The sequence below is a fragment of the Labrus mixtus genome, chromosome 6 (genome assembly GCF_963584025.1).
Source record: "Labrus mixtus chromosome 6, fLabMix1.1, whole genome shotgun sequence".
NCBI lineage: Eukaryota > Metazoa > Chordata > Actinopteri > Labriformes > Labridae > Labrus > Labrus mixtus.
The window spans coordinates 4,391,789-4,411,183 of record NC_083617.1 but is presented as its reverse complement, the minus strand read 5'-3'; the positions used below and the strand labels follow the sequence as shown (position 1 = coordinate 4,411,183).

Sequence of the window (19,395 nt, the reverse complement as noted above, 5' to 3'; positions counted from 1 at the left end):
TTTAATACTGATGTTTGTCAACAGGGTGAATACCACATCAATAATTAACAGTTATAGGCAGGTTTTAGGGTTTATTATTGACCACATCATGCTAACATTAGGCTACTTGCTTACACCAACACAGTGCATTGGAGATGCTAGAGGGATTTATTCACATACAGTAGATGGCAAACTGTAAGTAGTAACTACAGTTAGACTCAAACTCTTTAAGATACAGTTATCATGGCATACCTAGTACTGATAACAGTGTTTTCCTGTTACCATGACGAACGTTAAGTCATATATCCACTGTAGTCATCCCCTCTATATAGACCTTTATTCATAGGGAGATGTAAATATATGTTTGAATATATTTTAAAACCATAAGAGATATGACTTTGACTTGCTGTGGCTCTCAAAGACTAGAGACTCGACTTGGACTCCTTACTTCGTCTTATTGTAAAATACACAGTATATCATATATATAGTGTGATATTCAGAGGCTAATATCCGCCCCCCTTGAACTTCTCAATAATGTTGTTGTGTCACAACTGAAAATTTAACTAGATTTTATTTGGGTTGAATGTAAAGGACAAACACAAAAAGTCCATAATTTTAACAGTTTGTCATAATGATTAACCGATTATAAATGAGAAAACCTTCAGTGCTAAGAAACTCTTAACTAAAGTCAGGTGTAACCAAATAACAAGGCCGCAAATAGGGGAGGCATTCTGGGGCGCAGCCACATGGAGGGTCTCACTGAGGTTAACAAACATGTGGTCCAACCTAAATTTGAGCAATAAGCATTTTTTCTGCAAACCTAAAAACTCAGCTTTCCTAAAGCATCAATCAAAATACACATTTTGCTTATTGTGGCTTGTTTTTAAATGTGCAGGAGTACAGACTGCTATTTAAGCAGATTCACTAGGGGACAATGTCAATCATTTTAGTTCGCAGTGACGCACAGGAGAAGAAATACCTGGGAAGGCTGATCGACAAGTTCATCATGCAGGCTATGTGTACTGTGTCACAGAGCCCGGCACAGGCTCAAGACCAAAGCTGTGAAAATCTGGGATGAACATGTTGTCAATGGTCAGAAGGTAGTGGATCAAAATGGTGCAAGACCTTTGTTTTGGATGGGCTCATTGAACTGAACTGTGAGGCCAGTGCAGAGGGGAGTGGTGTGTAGCTCTGCCAGGACCTGCAACAAACTATTTTTCACTCGGCTCCAAAAGCAGATCATAGCCCGGCTGAAGAGGCAAGGTTAGCCCTGACGGCTAGGACTAATGCTACTGAGTGCACAAGTTGATATTATTAAATCACATCGTGGGAGGGCCTTTTTTTTTTTATTGCATTTCAAGGTGTGCAGCCATTTTTGTAGGCGGGTCTGCCAAACGTCTCCAGTGCATCTAGTTAGTGAGATTGATTTGTTTATAATTCAGCGTACATTAAAAGTCTAAGGTGACCAGCTCCAAGATGAGTCACAAATAAGTAAATGAACGTAACAATGGATTAAAACCGAACAAAGAAGGAGAAAAGAAAATTAATATAACGAGGGATTGTGAAATGTAAATAAACAGAGGAAGAAAAAAAAACGACTTAAAGTGAGTTACAAGAAAAATGAAACATGAGGCACAAAGACGCCATCTAGGCAGAAATGAATTTAAAACATGAACGCAACAACAGATCGTGATAATGGACGCCTCATAAGGAGTGGTGATGACATCAGCGAGAGTATAGGAATGTGAGGCATGTGTCCTCTAACAGGTTCACAATGTAAAACTTGCCCTCCCGCTTTTGGGTATGGCTGAATTACCAAGTGGAAAAAATGTCCCATTGAAGACCACTAGGGGGCCCCGTGACCCCCTTTAGTGCATGTTCTCCAAAGCTGAAGGTTTGGGAATAAAGGAAGAATCATTACAAAAACATAATAATGACTGACATGTTTTATAATCTCTTCTCAAAGCTCTTTTTTGAGAGAGTTGCCCTTTTATGTGTCTCATCAGATAACTTTAAAACAAAACTGGGGCAAGTTTCACACAGATGTTTGAGCTGTCTTAAGTGTTAGGGCAGGTGTTTAATGCATGTTCGACTGTTTTCCCAAGAATTTGAGACTGACTTATTTAGTTTTCTTAATAAGTCAGTTTTTTTTCTTATTTCTTATTTTTTGGCCATTTTGCCTTTATTTGATAGGACAGTGGATAGAATAGAAAACAGTGCAGAGAGCGCGCGTGTCTTATCTCCTCAGGCAGGTCGTTTCCAAAGTCGAGGAGCCCTGACTTTTGAACGACCAGGAGCTGGCTAAGGTCCTGTGGGCTGGCTTTACAAGGGGTCAATAGTTCTGTTATGTAGCTTGGAGCCAGACCCATACGTGCTTTAAAAGTGATGAGTTAAATATAAAAAATCAGTTCTAAAACTAACAGGAAGCCAATGAAGGGAAGATTCAATTGGAGTGATGTTATGCCTTTTGTTAAAACCAGTAGGAAGTCGAGAGTGATTTGTGAATGATGAAAGGAGGAAGAGTTGCAGTATATCAAGTGTGGAGAAGATGATTACTTTATTGAAGATTAAATTAAAGTTGAGAAATTTTCAATTTAAGACTTGACTCACCCAGAATCCATTGCTTACTATTACTACAAAAGACGACAAAGAACTCGCTCTCTGTATAGGAATTCACAAGAAGTCAGACTTTTAGTTGGATTCAAGCTTTTAAAGTCCGTCCTTGTGAGTCAGGCCCCTGAGCTCAAGTACCGTCAGTATGGAAATACTGCCTTTAATTCACATAAGGTCAGAAACAGAGGGTCTCCTAGGGGGCCCAGCAGGTCATTTATGCTCAAAAGAATCTTTATTAGGTTGATGTTTCAACAGATGGCGGGTTGCATTCACATTCGTCACAGTGGAGACAGGTGCTGCTTTACATGACCCCGGGGCCCCTTATGTCATGTCCCATCTGACCCCGGTACTGTAGCATTACTGTACTTCTTTTTTTTTTTTTTTTTACTTTGAAGAGCCTTTCCATTAATGTCCCTCAATTTCTCCCTCTGACACAAGCTATGGTTGTCATCACTGAAATCATCCGCAGCCGTCACTGTGGCAGATTCACTCAGCAAGAGTGATGTAAAGCGCGACAGTTCATCATATCATACGAGACGAGATCGTGTGATAACTGATTCACTCTGACTGTCGTCTGACTGCCTTGAATCTGACTTGTGGTTCCTTTCCTGCATGTCATTCCCCACTCTCTCTCTCTCTTTCTGTCACTGATTTCTGACTCTGTCCAGCATCCTGTTTTGAAAAAAAAAAACAAAGCCATAAAAAGCCCCCAAAAAAAATCTTTAAAAAAGGGAACCCTTCCACATTTTATTTCAGAATCAGAATCAAGTTTATGAGCAAACATGCATGAAATCTGTGTTGGTGTTTTAGTTACATAAAGTTACATAAAGACACTATGAACTATTAAGAACAATGTAAAACAAAATATGTTCAAAAGGTGCAATGTGAATGTGCAAGGTGATGCTGAGTGAAAGTATAAAAATGTGGCGCTATTTGTGTCAGAGATCCATGTCAGTTTGTTGTCGGAAATTGTGACATAATACTTATACTGCTGTACAATTTCATCTGTTATTCATAGTTACAGGGAAGAGAGATGAATGTCTTCTAAAAAACAATATTAGTCTTTATATTGTGTTAAACTGTGAACTTTTAGTGTGATTTTCTCCAAAATAATGTGCTCTCTTTTTATGAATTGAATTGTTTAGTCTTTAAATTGAGTCTGTAATGAAACGGGGGAAAGCGGTGGGCTGACCTGAAACCTGCCATACTCCCTAAGCAGACCACTGTCAAGGATGCAAAGAAGCGTGATGTGTATGTTGGCACTTCTGACAGAAATGGGTGTGTCTGATGAGGTGCGGGCGTTGTATAACGATCCATTGTCTGAGGTCAATGACAATGCATGCCAGAGTGATGTAGAGCCAGAGTCAATTTCTAAGAGTTTGAGGGTGGTGTGGTGAATTAAATAAAAAAAAACTTGTGGTGGCAGGTGGTGTTTACAGTGTTCTTGACTTGGAAAGTCATGTTCCTCAGGACCTCCTGTATGTTCATCTTCAGTTCAGTTGCTGATGTAAAAAGCAAACATTAGTGGCCCACTCACTCTGAGTGACTTTATTGTATGTATTGTAAACAGTGTTTCTTTTAAATGGTTACCGTTTGCCATACTTTTAATGGTTGCTGTGACAGAGTGACGCGTCACTACGGTTGAGTATGCGCTCTGATTGCCATACCAAAGAACCTGGCTCTTTGGCATTGTGGTCAAGTGGCATGTTTCATACTCTTGGGACCTGGGTTCGAGGCCACCCTTGCCCTTCGCTACAAACGTTTGTAGCGAAGGGCAAGGGTGGCCTCGAACCCAGGTCTCCAGAGCACCAGACGTGCCACCTTACCGCCATGCCAAGCTTGTTGGCATGGCGGTCAAAGCGCATACTCAACCGCAGTGACGAGTCACTCTGTCACAGATGCACTTTGAATGGTCCTGATTATTAGGATCATGTTGTTTTATGTTGTCCTACTATTAGAAGTTTCAACACTGAATGACTATTGAATGTATTTTGTAATTCAATTGTAATTATTCATTTGATTGGTTGTTTTTTCGCCGTGCTTTAAAGGTGCATTGAAAGTTCCTTATTTTAAGATTGAACACTATCGGCCAATTTTACGTATGTTATTGTTTATTAAGTTATTTGTTTTATGTGTTGAACAACGGGAACTCCAATCAGTGTTCTTTTTTAAAAACATGAGATTTAAACATAAATTAATTTATTTTAAGTTATTATTTATTTGATTTAGCATTTATTTATTTATTTTATTATTGATTGTATTTTGTTTCAAATATGAGCTTTTGATATTGCAGGTCCACTGCATGTTATTTGATTTAAAAAAGAAAAGAGAGAAAAATTGTAATGCCTGTATTTATAGCGTTTTGTAAAAAAAAATATAATAAACTTTGGTTTTATAATCAACAACATTGTTGTAAGATTTGACAATTATTGTTGAACAAGTTCAGACTGAGTCAAAACACACACAACCGGACAATTCTCTCTGACTCTGTGCAATAATAATGTTATATTAATGTTATATTATGTTTATCAAACCACTGTGCAATAACATGTTACACTCTATGTGGACTGTGTGCAATGTCTGTGTTACACTGAATATTACAGACTACACTTCTGTCAAATAGCTGATCTATTTTTTTAATCTATTTTTTTAATCTATATTTTAGTATCTATTTTTTTTGTACATTTTTCTTTTTTTATTTAAATTGTTTACTGTGTTCACTTTTTGTTTGCAATCTTTGCTCTTTGCTGCTGTAACAATGTAAATTTTCCCCATTGTGGGATAAATAAAGGATTATCTTATCTTAAAATTAATCTTTGTAAAATGTGTTGGTCTGAGTAGATAAATGTAATTTTTCTTAAAACAATTAAAATGGATTTATAGCGTTTTGGAAAAGAGCTCTTCACATGTATTCTTTTTTTAAATTTTTTTTTATTTTTACGTTTATAAACCAAACAAAGTGTAAAATATATTATTTTTGAAAAATGTATTTTATTAATGCACAAAGACAAATCGTTGTCAAACTTTGTTACAAAATAATGAAGTTGTATTTAATAAAGAGCCATGAGGAAGTCTAAAATTAAAATACCAGGTTCACTAAAAAAAAAAGATCCTGATCCCAACATCACTGCAAAAACAAGCACTGCAGAGTTCTGACCGTACATGACCTATCCGGGCTGCCGTAGTCATGCAAGATTGTGGCACTCCTCCTCAATGAACGTTGGAAAGATGGCGACGGCATACGCACAAGCGAGAGTCAACAGTGCCGGCGGGTAGAAAGTGCTCCAAAGAGACACAAATCCGGGTTTTTTTTGCAAAGATTTGACGGTGCAAAGTGCGACTGAAAGCCTCCAGACATGATTTAGTCCATGCACGGATAGGAACGAGACACCACCGCTTCGCTATGGAGCCTCCGGACCGCAACAAGCCCAGCAGGTATTGCGAATTTGTTGAACAGACACTACACCATCAGGACCTCGGCACTTGCCAAATAGGGAGCTGAACGCGACACCGCAGTCGAGTCTGCGAAACCGACTTCCTGCCAAATAGTGAGACGCGTGCAGTTTCTGCAATTTGCAACACTTTTAGAGTTGCAAACTTTTTAGAGCAACATTTTCAGACGACTTTAACTGATGCTCTCCTCTTATCAGATTCTCCTTTGCTAGAGAGAGAGAGAAAAAGCGAAATGCTCTCCTGATGAGAAGGTAACATGAGGGTGTTGTTTTTTTTTTGTTTTTTTTGTAGTTGTAGTGCAACATGTCAGAGAACAAGCTAGCTAACATGCTAGCTGTGGATTGTCACTTTTTATTGTTCACATGCAAGTTCTCTAAACACAAACTAACCGAGATGAAACTGGAGTCGTTTTTGCAGTTTGGAGCTCGGACGTTAAACTCGACGTTGTGTTGTTGTTGTTGTTTATTTCAGGTTGCCAGAGCATGCATTTCATCATCATAACTTCGCTGTGCATTAGCTAGCATGTTGCTCCACTGTTGTTGTTGTTGTTGTTTAATCCTCCGGTTGGTCTCTGCGCTCCTGTTGTTGTTGTTGTTGTTTTCTCTCTCTTGTGCATCAGAAAGCCTGTGCATCTATTTATTGTGATTTTGATGCATTGTGTAGGATGTTTTCATCACAGTTACATGAAGAGCTCTGGAGCTTTTACAGGCAATCTGCTGCAAATGTTTGCAGCAACAAATGTTCAGTCAGCTGTTATTTGTGTTTCTGTGGTCGAATCTGTCACGATTACTTTAAATGTTTACGGCAGCTAAACTTTAAAACATCTTAAATATCATTATTATTATTATTGGTTTTGTTGACACTTTAAGAACATTCAGCAGAATATTTCTACAAAAGCTTCTAATAAGATAATGAAAAAAAAAAAAGTTAGACTGAGTGGATTTTTTTAATTAATCAATTAATTTATTTGTTTAGCGCCAATTAATATCAGATGTTATCTCAAGACACTTCACAAAAGATCAGGTAAAAGATCTATTTTCTTATGTTACAAAGACCTAACATGAATCCATCGTGAGCACAGCGCGGGAACACAATTAAGAAATGAAAGCTCATAAATCTGGAATATCAAATTAGACAATAAATATTGACAAAAAGATCCGATGGACGAAACAACAAACATGTTGACAAGTCAGCATTAATCTTATTAAGATTATCTTAAATATTAATAACACCCGTATCAAATATCTAAGAGTTACACTTCCAGATTCCTACATAGAAAGACATTTTTAAAAAAAGCTTCACCTTGACGTGCACAAACAAACAAACAGTCATCCACAGCTATTAACGACTTATATTGACGTAAGAGAAGAGAGATAATGTGTTTATAAAACGTATTCACAGCAGATGATGATGTTGCACAGTGGGAAAAGTTGCTTGCCACAAGAAAAAAAAAAAAAATATTTATAGCACAGACAGAAAAGTAATATTGCAAATGTATCCTGCAGTAGAAAAAATACGACTTGTAAAGGTAAACGAGATAAAAATAGATGCATAGCATGAATTAAGTCTATCTACTAGTATAAGTAGAAAATATATATTGCACAGTAAGAAACATATTTCAGGTTGAATAAAACTAATTTCTGCATCAAGTAGTTGATGAGCTTTATGTTTTTTTGGGGAACGGTATCTCTTAGTTTTCCAGGCGTGCAATGTGAACTCCGTCTCAAGACAACAAACACTGTCCTGTCACTGAACTGAGATAAAAAAACAATTTCTACTTCTTGGAGAGACTTTTACTGACAGACTTTGTACTTAAGAGACAAGCTGCACAAGTGCTACTTTCACTATGTCGTTTACAGTCTGACCTTTTTATTTAACATGAGTTTAAACAACATTTGATCTATAAATAGTTGCAGACATGTGAACCGCTGGACTCATCACTCTCACTACTACTTACAAAGGGTACTATTAGGTCCTTTTTTATGGTGGACTTTTTGAGTAATCTGATGTCAAAGTCCTCGACATGAGAACAAGAATAAACCTTTTTACTTTTGTTTACTCTTGAAATGATTCATCATGCTGTTTGTGTTTGCTCACATTGCAAAGTAAAGGAGCGTTCTTCTCGAGGTATGCATACTTTTAGAGACACTCGTAAAGTATTTGTCCTCGTTTGTACGCATCTCCTAATCAGAATTCTTTAATGTTTGCCCCTGACTGCTGACACACACACACACACACACCCCTCAGGAATCTGCTGTTATGTCTTCCACCTCTCCTCCCTGTTTCTCGTCCTCGCATGCAGTCTGCAGAGCGAGTGACTCTGAAGGGCATTTATCACGCCGGGATCAGCTTTGTCATCGGCGATAATCCCGGTTTTGAGCAAATAGCTTGTTTCTTTGTCTGTAATGATTGAGTGCCAGCCAGTTGTTATTCCCCTGCACCCTTGAGGCCGCTCGGTCCAGGGTGGACACACAAACAGCTCGGGTGATTGTGCAATACGAGGGCCTGTTACTGTAATCGCTGTCCTGCATTGTTGCACAAAGAAACATACTGAGACATTAACCTTGCTATTCCTGGAAGCAAGTCAGTGTCAGAATTTAATCGCAACAGATACAGGGTTTGTTTTTTCAGTTTCATTTTGATGTTCAGTTCTGGCTGCAAGGTAAGCATGCTCCAGAGAGCTCCATGTATATGTCTGTGCAGTGTTTTCATTGTATGCATGTGTTCATATTAAGTCTGAGTTTGGACATTTAGAATATGACAATAATTGAGGATTCATGCCTGAAGCTGCAAAAATGTTTAGTCATGTTATGTCATGCATTTTGTGACGTGTATATCTTACTGACACCACCAACATGTCTGCAGGTTTTCAGGAGCATTGTGCATGTGTGAAAGCATCACTATAGACTCACGTAAAGCAACAAACAGATCCTTTTATTCACCGTGACAAATGTACATACTTAAACACTTATCGCGAGCTGAGTTCAAACTGGAAACCGCCCAGAGAAAGATGAGTTATGCGATTGCGCTGTAATTGAGGGCCGTTGCAAGTAACAGAGGTCCTTTGTCAATAACGCGTCGTCCTTTAACTCAGTCTGAAGACATTGTGTCTCGAAAAGCATTCCAGAGATTTCAGGATGTGGTGTGGTAGTGTGCACGGCAGATAGCGGCTTGGAGCCCCGGAGACGCTCACGGGTAGAACTCATTAATGCCTGCATTTGTCGGGAGCACAGGCTGTGGAATACAGATGGACCATCCGGTACCATTTCCTAATCTGCATCCTGTCTCTGCCCACACCTGCTTTTAGAGAAGGCAGTGCTGCTTGCACATTCTGTCACTCTCATCTGTCATTTCCCTTCTTAAACAATGGGATCTTTGTCACGGTTAAACTTTTAGCAATTGATGTTGCTAACACGCTGCAGGAGGAAGATTGTGTAACGTAATAATTTATGGAGAAGGGAAACGATTGGTTGTTTGTTTCTGCAGAATATGTCACTGCTATGCACAAGTCAAGTTGAATCTGCCAACTCTTTTTTTTGCTTGTGATTACAATTCCAGATTACATTACAGAGGTGGAGCACACTGCTGCCTGCACTGTGTTTATAATGCACGTTGCATACGGGGAAAAACATGTAATTACACCATTTACCTCATGCTGCAGCCAGCAGTCTGCAAGCGGTGTTTACAATTAGGTGCATTCAGATCATGTTGTTCGTTGTGGTTTATGAGCTTCCACTTGTACCTTAAGGTCTGTTTTTTTTCTCCTACTGAGGTTGTTCGGGTGATGTATAAAGGCAAACAAAAAAGAAGCTGAGCCATGTTCTAGACTTACTGACTGCTGCTTATACAGAAACAAACCTCTCTCCTGTGCAGTGTAAAGTAAAGTGCATTGCACAGTTAAATGTAGGAGAGGTTAGGAGGTCCGCTCCTGGAAATGTCACACTGTTCCAGAGAAGGGTGGGGTCAAGTATGTTGTGTTCATTGTTCCTGAATTCTCTCAGGCTGCGGAGCAAATTGTGATCGCTGCATCAGCTCTGCCTGTTCATAAGGGAAACACACAGCACGTCATAGATGCATACTTTTCATGCATCAGCTGCACAAACACTCAGATCTGTGTAGCTGTGCACACATAGGATTTTGTATTATTGTGCCTCACAGGTTAGCCCTGGGCCAAAATTAGAAACCAGCAGAACACATCCTATTTTACAGTGGGTGGTAATCAAAAAATCTGGATTTAGCCTACCAAGCATTAGTTATGCCAGCATGACCCAATTGGGGGGGGGGAGAGTGTGCTCTTGCAAAACCTTTCTCCTCCTTTTTCCTCCCTCTGAAAAAAAAATCCCCTTTTCGTTCGGGCATTGTGAGCAAGTGTGCTCACCAACCAGCTGTGTGCTATTCAGCTGTGGGCCTCACGGGCCACGTGTCACCACTATACAATGGCGTGCCCCCCTTTCCTGGTACAATGGTGTGGATGGGTGGGGTCAAAGGTCAGGCCCCCCCCCCCCTGACTCTGGCAGCCCTTGGTATCACTGCTTCAGTCACTATACAGAAAAGACTCTCGATTTTTTGTGCTGTTTATTATGCACTCGGTGTCTCTGCCTAGGGGCTTTAACATTCCACCGGCCCTTTATTGGAGGCCCAATGAGCCATCAGATGAGCCATTGAGACCAGCCAGACACCATCTGCAGTGATAATTCACCAGTGTCAGCCAGGCAGGGACAGCTTGAGGAGTGGACCACGCTGCAGCGATGGTTAACTGCAGGGCATGCAGGCAAGTTTCTTCTTTTTTTTTTTGCAGCCTGCTGCACGTAGGTTTTGGGAAAAAAAAAAAAAAAAGGCAAAGAATTCAGAAGAGGAATGTGGACAGAGTCTTTTTGCTGCAGCACAATCTGTGCTTGAAGCGTGTCATGGCAACCAAACAAACAAACTGGCAGTGATGGCGTCATTGGTTCCGCCGTCATTCCTGAGCGATTAAGTCACGCGTTCTGCCTCGTAGAGATGTGTTTTTTTTTTTTTTTAAACTTCACATGCATGTACTATTTCTGTCCTCAGACACCTCACACCCCGCACACATTTGGAATGTTTACAAATGTGCAAAGAATCTGGTGTTACGTGCGATAGACACAGCGGGCGGTGTGTCTCGATATACCTGTCGCGACTTTTTGCATTGCAAATGCACAGTGATTTGTCTGTTGTTGTGTTGCTCAAAAAGCCTGATTGTAACATGCAAGATGTCTTTCTGTGCCTTCTCGTGCATGCATACTAAAAAGATCACTGTTGTGCTCCTGCAGAACAAGCCCCTGCACTATTTCTCATAGAAAACTCATAAAGGCTCTAGTGTTCTAACTCTGTAAATTGGAGTCTGTGGTGGTTAAGATGACTGTGTGAGACTCGCATTATTCTTGCAGCGTTTTTTCCTTCATGAAATCTTTAATGCGTCTTGCTGCATTTTTAAGTTGCAGCAGGTTTTGCACTGCAGCAGGTGTCTGTTGCCATGCATGTAGCTCACAGCTGCTCCCTGGGGACTCTGTGTGTGTGTGTGTGTGTGTGTGTGTGTGTGTGTGTGTGTGTGTGTGTGCAAAGAAACACATTCTACAAAGAGGGGCAGATGGGCAATAGAAGTGTGGACTCTCACTCTGTGTGGTTCTTTGCAAAGCTTAAGCAAAGTGATTTCCTGATTATCCCCCCTCCCTCCCTCCCTCACACGCGCTCCCCCCTGCAAGTGTGTGTGCCCCCTTTCAACTGTGTCGACGCAGAAGCCAGCGGGCGCGTGTTGGGGAATGTCTTTCAATCAGATGATCGATGAGGGGTGGGGGGGGGGCACACATGGTGACCAGCACACAGACGGCTCGTTTCATGCCCCTCCTCTTCTTCCTTTTTTTTTTTGTTGTTGTTGGTGGGGTCAGACCTTTCCAACCTTTCGCTCTAATCCTATTAAAAGCCCCTCAGAAAGGCATTAGGGTATGAAGCTTTGACATTGTAATCTGGGAAGGCGTGCTGCTTGCACTCTAGCACTTTTTTTTTCTTCCCCTTTTTTTTTCCAAGTGATTACAATGTTTGCTTTTTCTGCAGAATAAGATGCATCATATTCTGCAATCAGAGGTTGTTTTTTTTGTTTTAGTATATGTGAAACATGAAAAATGAGAGCACTGCATTTTGCATATTGCCCAACAACTTCTACACTTCTCAATCAAATCTTGATTTTCACAGTTTACAGTTGATGACTGAGCAGTTAAAGAGGTTTTTACTCTTTCTCCCTTGCTCTGGTTGAGCCATTATGTTTACCTAGACAGACAGAGAGAGAGAGAGCCCACAGCTTATTATCCTGTGTCTGGAGGGCTGTGGTCATGAGCAGAGCTCTGCTGCCGTCGGTTCAGGAGGCAGCCAGCCAGTCAGGCTCCAAAAGACAGACGACTCATCGGTAGAAGCAGACATGCAGTCTAGTTGCAGTTTAGCAACTCGTTTGCCGTGGCATTAGAGGAGATTTGCTGCACACTCTGTTATGGGTGCAAACAAACCAGCGCTGTTTGACCTTGAGCACACATTTCTTTAGTGTCCTTGTGTGGTATGGCTGAAACGGTTTCATGTAGTGTCTTGCTTGCTGGTAACTTCACTTCAAGGGAAGAACAGTTGTAATTGTAAAGATACAAATCTAGCCCAGTGGTTCTCAGTGATTTCTGTGGTCAGCACATCATACAGTATTTTTGCTTTAGATACAAATCAGTGCTACACTTTCATTTTCAGATATAAATACCAAAATCCCTGTAACTTAAAAATACACTTCATGGGACGTGCTGGACTCATGCAACTGTTAGCTAATTGCACCTAGAAAGAAGAAAACCTTTTCTTCCTGATACTGACGGTACTTTTTTAAGGCTGCTTAATTTGCTCTGCGGATTAAATTGTATTGCTGCTGTGTTTTTTTTTTAACCATTTCTCAATTTTCCAGATTCATTCAATTTCCAGAACACTTGTGCAACGTTAAAAGTGAAGCAGACAAACATAAAACTTAATCTCTTTACTCTTTTAAACTTTACTCTTTGCTTGTAATCTCGACGGCATTGGAAATGAGGGAAACCTCAGTGTCTTATCGAGAATAAATAAAGGTTTGAAATTAAATTAAATGAAATTTGTTGTAACAGTTGACGATTGATTTGAATTTAGGAATTATTTGATATCAAAATTACTTGCACTTGTGTTTCTTGTTTGTGTTTAACATACTTATTATTGTTGACTAATTTAGGGATTATGATTGACTGGCATTTTACATTTAAGATTTAAAAAAAAGAAAATAAGTCGGGGGCGCTTGATAGCCTAGTGGTTATTTATTCTTTCTTTATTTCAAACGATTAAAAATAGATGAAAATGAATAAACAAATGGAAAAAAAAATCTGTAAAAAATAAAAAAGCCAATTTCATTTTGTTGTGCTGTAGTCCTCATTGCAGAGGTTGTGGGGTTGAATCCGGCCTCGGCCCTTTTGTTGCATGTCACCCTCACTCTCTCTCCTCCCCACGTTCCTGTCTCTCTTCAGCTGTCTTATGTAATAAAGGCAAAAAAGCCTGAGAAATATCTTTGGAAGAAAAAAAAGTCGCCGCTACCCCCTGCAGTTCTCCAAAAGCAGCCTTAAAGATTTAAAGATTTAAGAACCCCCCTTTGAAGATCCAGCTCGTGCTGATACTTTGTTCTGTCTGTATTTACATGGATTGTCATTTTGTCGTTTGCAGGCAGGCCAAGCCAGTGGACGATGCATCCCAACAGAACTCTGCGGTGGATGAATCCTGGGACTCTCCCAGTGAAGAAGAGGGAGCTCTGTATGGTTCGTCACCTCCTTATACCAACCGTCAGATGAAGCGGATGTCCGGCAAGCATCAGAGGAACAGCCAGACGAGGAACGCCGGAAGGTCTCCCAACAAGGGTAAGACTCATCCAACTAAAACCTGAATGAAATACATTTAAAGAAAGTGTTTGACCCTGGTGTGTGCATTGTACTGACTAGGCAGGTGTGTGTTCTCTGTGTTTATTTCAGCGGAGGTGAACCCGTCTGTGCAGAGGGAGACCCCCAGGCCGGCAGAGGCCCCCGAGGAGCACAGCTACAAGCAGGGCAAGAAGCAGAGGGCCACGCTGCGCTCCACCGAGAGAGACCACAAGAAGACGTTTGAAGGCGCCTTCATGCTGGATCCGCTCTCGAAGTCCGGTCCCTTCAGCGCCCTCAACATGGATCCCAGGAAGCACTACCTGAGCTTGGGCTGCAGCAGCGGCAAGCAGCCCGTGTCCATGCCCTTCATGGTACGGACGCACCGCCAGACGTCGAGGACGGACTGCCCCGCCGACCGCCTCAAGTTCTTTGAAACCCTGCGGCTGCTGCTCAAGCTCACGTCTATGTCCTCCAAGAGGAAGGAGAAGGAGCAGCGGGGCCTCGAGAACATGGCCTTCATGGGTCACAACAACGAGGTCATCTGGCTGGAGCTGCAGGCGTGGCACGCGCGTCGCTCCACCGGCGACCAGGACGTTTTTCTTTTCACCGCCCGCCAGGCCATCCCGGACATCATCAACGAGGTGCTGCACTTTAAGGTCAACTACCCCAGTCTGAGAGGCGCCCAGTGCGTGGGCTCTCAGATATTTGACTATCAGAGCACCCCAGATCTCGTCAGCGGAGAGGAGACGGAGCCCGCCGTAGCCGAGACCAACCACTGTGGAGTCGACCCCTGGGGCTTCAGCGCCTTCCACTCGTCGGCGATGAACGCGGCGGAGCCTCTGGGATCCGGCGCCGACTGCAGGGAGCACCTTCAGCGCCAGCGGCTGGCGTTTGAGCAGGTGAAGCGTGTCATGGAGCTGCTGGAGTCGGTCGAGGCCTTGTACCCGTCTTTGCAGGCCCTACAAAAGGACTATGAAAAATACGCGGCGAGGGACTTTCAGGGCCGGTTGCAGGCGCTCTGCCTGTGGCTCAACATCACCCAGGACCTTAATCAGAAGCTGCGCGTCATGGCCACAGTGCTGGGCCTCCACGATCTTTCCCGCATCGGCTGGCCCATCTTTGAGATCCCCTCACCTCGCTGCTCTCGTGGAAATGAAGAAGAGGACAACGAGGAAGACGAGGAGAACGACTCTACGGCCACTTTTACGGCCGAGAGCGACGCAGAGGACCGGGAAGTCGAGGACGAGGAGGAGGACGAGGAGGTTGTGGAATTTGGACATGTAGCCGACGGAGAGCTGTCTCCAACCCTGACTCCTAAATTTGCTCGCTTGTTGTCAGAAGACGAGTTTCTCCCCACCGCCTCTGCAGGGAGCGCAGAAGCAGCAGCGGCGGCGGGCGGGGGGGTTTTCTGCCCCACGGCCATCTACAGACCGTTTGTGGATAAAGCTCTGAAACAGATGGGACTACGTAAACTGATCCTCAGACTGCACAAGCTGATGGACCGCTCTCTTCAGAGGTCTAGAGCCGCACTGCTCCGCAACACTCCTGCACTGGAGGTGAGCAGAATCATTTCTTTAACAGCACGATTAATGATTCCCGTAATGTGTCATCTACAACTTAAAGTGAAATTCAGAATGTTTACGGCTAAATCCTAACATCCCTAACAACATCATGTTGTCCTGTGGAGATAGCAAACATGTGAGAGGAGAGGAGGAGAAGAGAAGGGAGGAGAGAGGAGGGGAGGGGGGAGAGGAGAGGAGGGGAGGGGAGAGAGGAGGGGAGAGGAAAGGAGAGGAGGAGAGGAGATGAGGGGAGGGGAGAGGAGAGGAGAGGAGGGGAGAGAGGAGAGGAGGGGAGAGAGGAGATGAGAGGAGAGGGGAGGGGAGAGGAGAGGGGGGAGAAGAGAGGGGGGGAGAGGAGAGGGGGAGAGAGGAGAGGAGAGGAAAGGAAAGGAGAGGAGGAGAGGAGGAGGGGGGGAGGAGAGGAGGGGAGAGAGGAGAGGAGAGGAGGGGAGAGGAGGGGAGGGGAGAGAGGAGATGAGAGGAGAGGGGAGGGGAGAGGAGAGGGGGGAGAGGAGAGGGGGGAGAGAGGAGGGGAGAGGAGAGGGGGGGAGAGGAGAGGGGGAGAGAGGAGAGGAGAGGAAAGGAAAGGAGAGGAGGAGAGGAGAGGAGGAGGGGGGGAGGAGAGGAGGGGAGAGAGGAGAGGAGAGGAGGGGAGGGGAGGGGAGAGAGGAGAGGAGAGGAGGGGGGGAGAGGAGAGGGGGGGAGAGGAGGAGAGGAGAGGAGGGGAGAGAGGAGGGGAGAGGAGGGGAGAGAGGAGGGGAGAGGAGAGGGGGGGAGAGGAGTTGAGAGGAGAGGAGAGGAGGAAAGGAGGAGAGGGGGAGAGAGGAGTGGAGAGGAGAGGAGAGGAGAGGAGGGGAGAGAGGAGAGGAGAGGGGTGGAGAGGAAAGGAGAGGAGGAGGGGGGGAGGAGGAGAGGAGTGGAGAGGAGTGGAGAGGAGTGGAGAGGAGAGGAAAGGAGAGGAGGAGAGGAGGAGAGGAGAGGGGAGGAGGGAAAGTACATACATTTTCAGTTGTCCAATTCTTAAGGCCTTTGCACACAGAGTGCATATTCTGCCTTTAATCATTTTGTGGAGCGTTTCTGGGTGGTGTTTAAATGCAGTAAAGTAATGAGAACACTTGTTGAATAATTGAATATTCCTCTGAAGTCCGGAGGCTGTGCATATGGACACAGGAGGAGACACAAGCTGTAGCTGTATGACATATTTAACAGGCGCCAATCTCTCCTCCATTTGAGTTGATGTTTTATGTCATGCAATCCAAAAGAGATGCATCCATAAGAGCTGGAAAATCACAGGATGACTCATGATAAAAATGTGCAATATGTGGCCCTCAACTGTAGAATATAAAATGCCCCTTAAAAGGTAAAAGTGCAGGATTATTGTGGATGTTCTCTGCATTCATGTGGCAGTTTTAGCGCTCATCATGATTTGTCCTTTACCTTCTTTTCACCGCTGTCAGACATCATCTCAAAATATCCTCCTAATTATCTGCAGCCATGAACTTCTGTGGCCAAATAACTTCCATTCACTGCAGCTCTTTTCAGAGTGCAATTCTGCAACAAATCTCCGTAATTAGGCCCAACATTTGAGACTCCTCCACACTCACTTCCTTCAAGAAATCCCTGAAAAATAACCTCTTCAGCACGGCCTACTATCCACTAACTCCCACACTCCCCCCTTACGTTACTTCTTCTTCGTGCTGTCCTAGTCGTTTTTGTTTTTGGTGTTTTTCCTCGTTAAAGCGTTTTTGAGTATCTAAAAAAAAGCGCTATATAAGACTGATTTATTATTATTAGCATCGTCATGGAAGCACGAGAGAGCACGGCACAGCTGGAGCTCCACATACACACACAGCCAGTCATCGTGCCTTGAAACAGCAGTCTGAATAGGGCTGATGACTAGTGATCCTGTGAGTCCAATTGGCCAGGAAATCTGTTCAGGTTGCCTCTTTTAAATTTAAATATTGATATTAGGAACCAGTGATTTTTATTATATGTATCTCAAGAGTCAGGCCTACATTAGGAAACAACGTAGAAGTGAGTGCTGCACTGGGTCAAAAAACAAAATCAATAGAGAAAAATCAGGTGCTCTTCAGGAACAGGGGACAATAGTCGAATAGCTAATAAAAAAGTTTGACTGTTGTGACTGATTAGAAGAGAAAAAAGGGAGTGTGGAGAGGCAGTCTTAAACTGAAAGTCCGAGGCACTCTGATAACATTTAAATAATCCTTTATTTAACAGGGATCGTCAACGCGTTTCGACTCTGCTGAGTCTTCGTCAGGTGCTTAAATAGGGTATCATGTGACGTCATGGAAGAAGTTCTGAAATATTTTTGTGTCATAATATGAGTTTTTTATTATCTGTAGGGCTACATTAGATTGCTAGTATTTTGTATTTTGTCCCACTCCTAATCTTTGCAGCGCTGGCCTGAGATATGCCGTGATTGACCAATCAGTAAACACGTAGTTTAGAATCCTGTCTTTTAAAAGTAAGCCAAGCAACAGAAAAAACATTTATTCAGAGGTTATAATGAAGCCGAGTAAAATTACAAAGGGTGTTGTCACACAGGTTGTCCGTGGTGCTCTCAAGACAATCTGAATTAACTTGATCTTCCACCTGCAGTTTTCAGATTTCCCCGACCCCATGCTCTACAGTGATTACCTGCCAGAACTGTCCCGCCACCTGTCCTGCAGCGGCCCTGCTCACCCGGAGCTCGGAGCCGAAATGGTGTCCTGGGAGGATATGCTGGAAATGGACCTCCCGTCCTTCCAGCCGGCGTTCCTGGTGCTGTGCAGAGTCCTCCTCAACGTCATTCACGAATGCCTTAAACTGCGACTCGAACAGAGGCCCGCCGGAGAGCCGTCGCTGCTCAGTATCAAACAGGCAAGCAGCTCTTTAGACTTTTAAACACTCCTTTCTGCTTTGTCTGTTCAGGTAGGAAGTCTAAACACTGTGTTTGTATGTTTGTGCTCTGCAGTTGGTGCGCGAGTGTAAAGAGGTTCTTAAAGGCGGTCTTCTGATGAAGCAGTATTATCAGTTCATGCTGCGCGGCGTGGTGACCGACGCTCAGGGCTTGCAGACGAATGCAAATATTGACGAGTTTGAAGAGGACCTTCACAAGATGCTGGTGGTAAGATGAGCTCAAAGTGCATAATATGTACTTTATGCATTATTCATGTCCAAGTTCTGCATTAAAGATCCTGTTTTTGTCTCACATCTGTTCCCGTAGGTCTACTTCGACTACATGCACAGTTGGATCCAGATGTTGCAGCAGCTGCCTCAGGCCTCTCACAGCCTAAAGAACCTGTTAGAGGAGGAGTGGAACTTCACAAAGGTCATCACTCCTTACATCCGCGGAGGAGAGGCGCAGTCTGGGAAGCTTTTCTGGTCAGTCAAAGACCTAAACACCAAGTCGACATCAATATTTGTGCAATTTTTAGTACAAAGATACAATGTGTACACGAGCTAGCACCTGTGGGAAATCACATCATCCTCCAATCCCACCCCCTACCTTATAAACAAAACAACAAAGATACATAAGTAAATAAAAATGGAGGAGAGGAGGAGAGAAGAGAAGAGAGGAGAGGAGAGGAGAGGAGAGATGAGAGGAGGGGAGGAGAGAGGAGAGATGAGAGAAGAGGGGAGGGAAGAGGAGGGGAGAGAGGAGAGAAGAGGAGGGGAGAGAGGAGGAGAGATGAGAGAAGAGGGGAGGAGAGAGGAGAGGTGAGAGAAGAGGGTAGGGAAGGAGAGAGGAGGAGAAGAGAGGAGAGGAGAGATGAGAGGAGGGGAGGAGAGAGGAGAGATGAGAGAAGAGGGGAGGGAAGAGGAGGGGAGAGAGGAGGAGAGAGGAGAGAAGAGGAGGGGAGAGAGGAGAG

General features: G+C 43.4%; 1 protein-coding gene across 1 annotated transcript in view; it reads left to right on the top strand.

Moving 5' to 3' along the window:
• Positions 1–5,806: 5,806 nt before the first annotated feature.
• map3k4 (mitogen-activated protein kinase kinase kinase 4) overlaps positions 5,807–19,395 on the top strand; it is a 31,949-nt gene continuing 18,360 nt past the window's right edge. The window contains exons 1-6 of the mRNA XM_061039569.1: positions 5,807–6,027; positions 13,771–13,961; positions 14,073–15,517; positions 18,143–18,403; positions 18,498–18,650; positions 18,750–18,907. Coding sequence (XP_060895552.1) covers positions 5,996–6,027; positions 13,771–13,961; positions 14,073–15,517; positions 18,143–18,403; positions 18,498–18,650; positions 18,750–18,907 — 2,240 coding nt within the window. The 5' untranslated portion in view covers positions 5,807–5,995. The remainder of the gene's footprint in view (positions 6,028–13,770; positions 13,962–14,072; positions 15,518–18,142; positions 18,404–18,497; positions 18,651–18,749; positions 18,908–19,395) is intronic.